The sequence below is a fragment of the Limulus polyphemus genome, unplaced genomic scaffold (assembly GCF_000517525.1).
Source record: "Limulus polyphemus unplaced genomic scaffold, Limulus_polyphemus-2.1.2 Scaffold513, whole genome shotgun sequence".
NCBI classification, from domain to species: Eukaryota; Metazoa; Arthropoda; class Merostomata; order Xiphosura; family Limulidae; genus Limulus; species Limulus polyphemus.
The window spans coordinates 80,635-88,743 of NW_013666123.1; the positions used below are offsets into that span (position 1 = coordinate 80,635).

General features: G+C 32.5%; 1 protein-coding gene across 1 annotated transcript in view; it reads right to left on the minus strand.

Moving 5' to 3' along the window:
• Positions 1-1,450: 1,450 nt before the first annotated feature.
• The window catches only part of LOC106458783 (17-beta-hydroxysteroid dehydrogenase 13-like), a 30,015-nt gene continuing 23,356 nt past the window's right edge, over positions 1,451-8,109 (minus strand). Inside the window, exons 3-6 of the mRNA XM_013918332.2 lie at positions 7,702-7,808; positions 6,636-6,776; positions 3,505-3,630; positions 1,451-1,606 (exon numbers count right to left, since the gene is read on the minus strand). Coding sequence (XP_013773786.1) covers positions 1,516-1,606; positions 3,505-3,630; positions 6,636-6,776; positions 7,702-7,808 — 465 coding nt within the window. The 3' untranslated portion in view covers positions 1,451-1,515. The remainder of the gene's footprint in view (positions 1,607-3,504; positions 3,631-6,635; positions 6,777-7,701; positions 7,809-8,109) is intronic.

Sequence of the window (8,109 nt, forward strand, 5' to 3'; positions counted from 1 at the left end):
AGATCTGCTGTCTTTTTAGTCAGGGCTGTTTTTCATGATAAGGTCCGACGTTGTGGTAGACTTGTAGTAGATATATACACACATACACACACACATAAAATTCCTTACTTTTTTAACAAACAACTTGGTAATGTAGAGGTTCGAAAATGTTAGATTTTTTACACAACTTATTTTAATAGTAACACCATTGTATGTTTAATTCAAGACTTTTCATATATGTCTGTGTATGAAATCGTGCTATTGGACGTAAAAAATATATAGCTGCATTAAATTATTTTTAAAGTAAGCTTATTGAGTGTATTTTAATTAACGTTGGCGATTACGTTTAATATAATATATCCTTTGAAAAAATATTATGAAAACTGAAAGTTTAATAATTCATCGTTATATACTTGGTGTTGTGTGTTTGTTCCAGCGTTTTGTTTTACCCCCATATGCACGCTTATGCAACATCCTTTCTTTAATGAATAGATAAAGGGCGACATCTATAAAATATATTTAGCATTAATTTTGAATCACCATGCCTAGTATTTATAATATATATATATATATATATATGTATTATACAGTTTAAAAAAATATATAAATATACATTTGCGTAAAAATAACACATCTGGATACAGTCTATCTTATATATATATGTGTGTGTGTGTGTGTGTGTGTGTGAAACTATGTTTACGTACAGCAAACAGAAGAAACTCCTTTAATTAAATTTTCAATCAAAAGAGTAAAACAACATTTTAACACCCCGCTTCCACCGAGGACTTACCAAAATCGGCTGTGTTTATAACACATATAACTTCTGTGGAAACGCTACTTATAACAGTCATTTATGCAATAACAATTCTTATAATATATAACAGTACGTACTTATTATTTTATAAAAAAAAATTATAACCTAATAATTGCACTCCTATTATTGCCCTTAAAAAAACGGTAACTTGCAATTAATGAAATGTCAAAATATTTTTAAAACGTATACTCAAAAGGAGATATGGCATAGGAACACAAACAGGAAAACAAAAATATAATCACGCTGAAGTTTCATCGACATTTTCACTCCTCAGCCTCAGAAAGGATGCTGATAGTTGCCAATATTTTTGGGAAATTCAATTAAACGATTGTTTCACTCATCATACATTCGATTTTTTTGTGTGTTTAAAAACAAAGTTACAAAGTGAGTTACATGTACTGAGTTGAATTATTGTTTTAGTGATGGTTTAGGCACAAAATCGTCCAGTTATACAGCGGATTATGAAACTAAAACATTGATAACTATAGAGATTAAATACTTGTTTTCGTTTTTATATAAAACGCCTCCTTTCTCTCCTATTTTGTCTAAAATGCAACGTTTTATTTTAAGCATTATTACGTAGAGCAGTTTCTTTACTACGTTTCTAGTTCATTTTAAAATGTATAACACATTGGTAGAAAAAATTAAAAGATTCATTCTTCCCCCCAACAAACTGGACTACTCAGATAACAATAAAAAATTTAAAAGCCGTCCTCTGTATCCTAGTGAACTTTCGCACGCAAGCTATCGTTTGGATTAGCAGCTTGGTCAAGGAATCGTTGAAACATGATGAAGACTTTGTCTGGAAACAGTCTGCAAAATAAAAGGGAAATATTTATCTTTATATAATATCATTGTAATAAAGTAAAGCACAACCTACACAGTATACTGTCTGTGTTCTGTCAACTAAGCTCTGCAAATCCGTAACCTTACCACTAACCCAATGGGAAGAACAAATACAGGGGAAGAGTCGTGACTTACATATGTTAGGTAGTAGCTTAAAGATGTTAAATAGTATATATTATAATACGTAAGAAGAGTAGTCTTGGATTAAGTGAAGTAGCTATGAAATAAGGAAATACGTCAAAGGCTTAGTTAGGTTCTATATAAGTTATACAAAATATATATATTCCTTTTATTTTAAACATACATCATTCACGTAGAGACATTATTAGAAATAATATATCTTTATATCTGAAAAACTATGAATAAATAAGTTCCTGTAATGTTCAATGCACGTATAACATCACGAAATGAATATTAACTCTAAAATAGCATTATTTCAACATAAAGTGTGCAATAACGTAGTGTGGCCAGAAACATCTCTAAATGTTAACAAAAATATGAAAATTGATATATGAAAAATGTGTTGTATAAACGTCCCACATGATGTTTATGTACACTTTCTTGATTTTTACAACAATGTCGCTGTTTACTTAACACAATATAAAGCGAGAACAATATAGAAAGTTTGAAAATCATGTGAAAATTATCGACTGAGAAATCTAATTTTTTGAGTCAACAAGATTTCGTCGCTTTACCTTTTCATTTGAATTATATGGGAATTTTTACTAAATTACAGTTGTGGTGCCATGAAAAATAAAAATCAAGATAGAATTTACTAAATAGAAAGAGATTTACTAAAACTAACGTGCAAGTATTCAATTAACATACATCAAACATAAACTCAGTGTAATATTGTTATTATTATTTTTAAGTTTCAATAAAGAGACTTGCCAACTTATTTACTAGCAAATACATAGCAGATAAATCCTGGTCGAGTTAATTAATTTTTTAACTTAGAAAAATAAACAGTGTTGTATTTAAAAGAAGGCAAAAGTAATCCGTTCCGACCTGGGTATGGCGTAGGAATTAACGTGCCAGAACTGGGAACCTCTCGATTCAAGGTTAGCAGCCTGCTAGTATTGTCAAAATAATATAATTTTTTGCAAGTTATTTTAAAAATCATAAGCGTATGATGATTATAAACCACTGGGTAAAATACTGTTTGAAAACCTTAAACTTCTGAGGACAGGATGCTGTAGGGATTTTATAAACGATTATCGCGTTGCAGCCAGTCATTTTTCATCGTGCCTTTGTTGCTGTGCCCTGTAGGATAATTATAACATTAAAATGAATCCCGCCTATACAAGGTCTTTGAGGAGAATAAAAAAAACAAACCTTAACATAGTAAAAGATTACGTCAGTAGAAATGAAGTCCTTGGTGGTCAAAATTACATGTTATAACAGGCAGTATAATTACTCATAAAATAAGATTTATCATTATAGAAAAACTAGTCTTTGGCAGGAAGCAGAATGAAATTAGAAAACAGCTGTTCTATAACAGGTTACCTGCCACAACAAGTGAACATTTTCTCATTTTCCTCTTAGTGAGTGGCAGTTCTTTCATCGTGTTACTTGTTGCTGATAGCAATTCGTGCAAAGTGATACATTGCTGTACATCATGAAGTAATTATCATATAGATTCCATTAAATCGCTGTTATAGGGCTATTTGCTTCTGCCAAAACTTTCCCAATAGTTCTTTAAGTCTGAAGGCTTATAACGTTATAAACCGAGTTTCTATACCCGTGGTTAAGACAGCACAAATAGCCCATCATGTAGCTTTGTGGTTCAACTACAAACAAACAAACAAATCCAATAATTCTTGTTCGAGAAATCAAAATCTTATTTAGAAATCAAAATATCTCACCTGAAAATAGGAATTAAATAGCCAAGCCATGAAGGTACAACAGCGATTCGTTTATTGGTTAGTACAGCATTTACCGCTTCTCTAGCCACTTTCTTCGGGTGTAGGATTGGCAAAATCTCGGGAAACCTGTTACAGAATTTTAAGTTTCGTTACCAGGTGACCAGTAGAATGAAAAGACTGGCTTACTATTTAAACATAATGTTTCATGGATAAATTTGACCAAGAAGGGCTTTTTGTGCTTGTACATCTAGGTAACGTGCTACTATGCAGGATTCCTCAAAGTAATTAGCTTGATAAAACGTTCTGTTTCGAATCAAGATTGTTTTACGAATGCTTAAATTTCTGGGAAAGGGATCATTGTGATTTTAAATAATATATATATGTGTGTGTGTGTTCTTCAGGAGAAACATACTTACTGATGCTGGTTTTCAAAAAATATGAAATTCGTCGAAAAAGTTAACCAAAAAAGTGTTTAAATTATCTGATGAGAGATAATCAGTATACTTTGCTTATGATTAAAAATATTTTTGTTTGTTTTTGAATTTCGCGCAAAGCTACACGCTCTCGCCGTCCCTAATTTAGCAGTGTAAGACTAGAGTGAAGGCAGCTAGTCAGCACCACCCACCGCCAAGTCTTGGGCTACTCTTTTACCAACGAATAGTGGGATTGACCGTCACACTATAACGCTCCCACGGCTGAAAGGGCGAGCATGTTTGGTGGGACGGGGATTCGAATCCGCGACCCGCAGGTTGCAAGTCGAGCTCCTTAACCACCTGGCCATGCCGGGCCAATATTTTTTTAAAGTAACATGAATGACATTTCAATGTTTATTACTTTGTAATAGATACCTAAGAAAAAGACAAAAAAACAAACAAAACATAACTACAGGAAATTAACTGAATAAAAGTATTTAAACAAAGATACAGTTCTCTATGAGCTAGCCCGTTATAATGTAACGGTCAATCCCACTATTCGTTGGTAAAAGAGTAGCCCAAGAGTCGGTGGTAGGTGGTGATGACTAGCTGCCTTCCCTCTAGTCTTACACTGCTAGATTAGGGACGGCTAGCGCAGATAGCCCTCGGTTAGTTTGAAGAACGTTTGCTGACATTAACATAAGAAATATCATACTTAGAAAAAGTTAACACATATACATATAAATACTAAAACATGGTTAATATATCAAGAAATGTTTGGCCCAATTTTTGTATACTAGAAAAGAGCATGGAAACATAAAACATATTAAGTGCTTAAAGTTTGTTTTAGCGCAAAGTTTCAAGATGAGCTATCTGCGATGGGACCATCGCGAGGATAGAATACCTAATTCTAACGTTATTACAGTGTTACTATAAAGCATGGGGGCTATATTATAAAGAGCTATGATTGTAGGAATCTATCTTGGACCTTTGCTGGATTCTTTTTTATGAACTTTAGTGACATGCAATCTAAGCACCTAACATCTGCTAACAAAGTGACGACTACACTGTGACATGCAATCTAAGCATCTTACATCTGCTAAGAAAGTGACGACTACACTGTGACATGCAATCTAAGCATCTTACATCTGCTAACAAAGTGACGACTACACTGTGACATGCAATCTAAGCATCTTACATCTGCTAACAAAGTGACGACTACACTGTGACATGCAATCTAAGCACCTTACATCTGCTAACAAAGTGACGACTACACTGTGACATGCAATCTAAGCATCTTACATCTGCTAACAAAGTGGCGACTACAGTAGTAATTGGTGGATAAATAAACATGTAATGACTGTGTATTTAATATTTTTACGTTTGTGTTTAAGAAACTTAATGCCTAATTGAAGTGAAGTGACCATTATAAACAATTAACCCATTGAGGAATTTTCCACATAAACTGTTTATCTTTTCATAGAAATGAGGAGCATTTAGTCAAAATTTGTTTAATTTTTTTTACTTTTTGGTAATCTGTTCTTGTTTTGTTTCAGAAATTATTTTTTCATTTTTTTGTTATCCAAAACTTGTGATTTCCAGACTTATTAAAAGTATTCCTTTTACTTTGAGTATTTTCTTTTCTTTTTGAATTACCCAAGACTAGTCAATTCCATATTTGAATCTTGATCTATCGATAGTTTGAGTAGAAGGAGAGTTTCCAAGGAAATAATGTTGTCTTTATTGCGTATGATCTTTGATAAAAGCAGTATTAGAGTCACTAGACAATCTGGAGTACCTTTGAACTAGGTTTTGTGAACCGATGTTATTAATGTTCCTTGAAGAACAGAGACTACTTGATCTTTAAGTAATCATATACATGTTTCGATATGCATACGAAACTTAATTCAATTAATGGGTATATTTGCTTCTGGCATCTTCTACATAAGTTTAAAGTTATTTTCTTCAACGCTTGATAATATGGAGTTTGTTCCTCTATTTTCTATTATTCGTGGGTCTTCGAATATGAGCTTTACTTTATAGCAATGATCCGAATAAAAAAATACTTAATTATTTTTTATTCTATTAAATTGGAATATAATTATTAATTAAACAAAATGTTGCCATTTAATGCAGCACAGATATGACATTGTTTTTCTTTTAAGCACTTTTTAGGAAAGCAAATATCCAAAAATGGAGCTATTTCTAAGTATTATAGATAATGACCATACTATTAATGAATCATATAAAACTCATTTATGACTTATAAATTCGTTGTATGAAGGACCGGCTCCAGCTTTTCTTAAGTGAGAAATGGAGCATGAGACATATAATGTACCAAATCTAAAATAAATCTGGAATTATATTAATGTATGGTATAAGCATGGAAGAGCCAACGGCATTTCAGTGGGTCTGGCCACCCTGTACACATTCACCCACCCGCCCCGCTAGCGACAGCCCTAATAAAGGTGAAACTAGTTCAGTAGTTAAATCATTACGTAACTGAGTATGCATGTTAGAAATATAAGAGATTCATCGTTTAAAGATATTTTTAAAATATTGTAATTTCTCTCTGTCATAACTATCGTTAGTCCTTGCAATGCATCATAAAAGTCCACAGCGTGGATTAAAATTTCAAAGATCAAATACTCATTTCCTTCAGAACAACACAAGTACTTTGCATGATACAAAAGGGTGTAAGTGAAACCAGAGCGACACCTAGTATGAGGATGGTGTACAAAGCCTGTGTCGACGATGGTGGGACAGATCGCTGTGAAGTGTATAATGTCACCTTTCCCGATAAAATGGAGTTCTTCTTCGAGCGCTTTCATCAGTCCAATCACAGCATGCTTAGAGGCACTACAAGGGATAAATTAATAACATTGAAACTAAAATAAAACATTATATATCTCATTTAACATTAACAGAAAACAAATAAATAATAAGTTATTAAGTATTATCTTAATTCCATTCCTACTGGAGTTTTTTCTATTTTTTTCTGGGAATTATAACTTAAGTATCAAAGTCTCACTTGGTTGAACGACGTTTGGAGTATGTTTCAAAATTCTTTACAGTATTAAAATGATATTTCTAGTATTCCTTAGAAATACCAATCAAAGTCTTAAACTTGTCGTTCTTTAAACCTTTTTTTTCTTCTACATTGTGATTTATATAGGTAGCTTACTTTGATCAGAAGATAACCATAGTAACATTGTAATTATGCACTATTTCTTTTTAAAAGGTCGAATAAAATCCAAATCGTTATCAAATATTACATTAAGTTTACATTATCTATGGTTTTAATACGTTTTCTAATCTCTGTTGAATTACGTATTTAATTTATATGAAAAAGTAACTGCGCTGTGGTATGGAAAATCAAGACAGCGAGAATAACCTTTTAAAACGATCCAATACACAAAAAAGCTCCCATTTTCACATACACTGTGGGAGAGGACACTAAAACTACTCACCAGTAAATACTTAAAACGTGTTTATTTTAATCTCCCTTTTAGTCTCATCTATTGTTGTTCTTTGTTAATGAGTTTCTGAAAATATCCCTTCTCATTAAATACCTGTAATCTGTCGTATAGGGTCCACCAAGGATACCACACACAGAACTCATTGCTACCACGTGACCTCGTCCTAGTTCTATCATTCGGGGTAAGAACTGTTAAATACCTGTAATCTGTCGTATAGGGTCCACCAAGGATACCACATACAGAACTCATTGCTACCACGTGACCTCGTCCTAGTTCTATCATTCGGGGTAAGAACTGTTAAATACCTGTAATCTGTCGTATAGGGTCCACCAAGAATACCACATACAGAACTCATTGCTACCACGTGACCTCGTCCTAGTTCTATCATTCGGGGTAAGAACTGCCTGAGTGTCTGTCGGGTGAAAATTACAAGTTTTAAATACCTTTAATTTAACATCAAACTCATCATTTGTGACGCTAGACTGCTTTTCTAGTATTATTAACTTATAGGAATTTGTTCGACATAGATTTAGTGTTTTAAACAAATTTTTGTGTTATTAGTTAATAATAGCATAACGGAAAATGTAAAATTGTTAATCGTATATAAAGAAACACAATTTCAATAATAAAATAAAAATAACAGTGAATGTTTTTGAGTTATAAGACAAAGACGTGATCGTATCTATCCTATAACTATTACATTAAACGGTAAA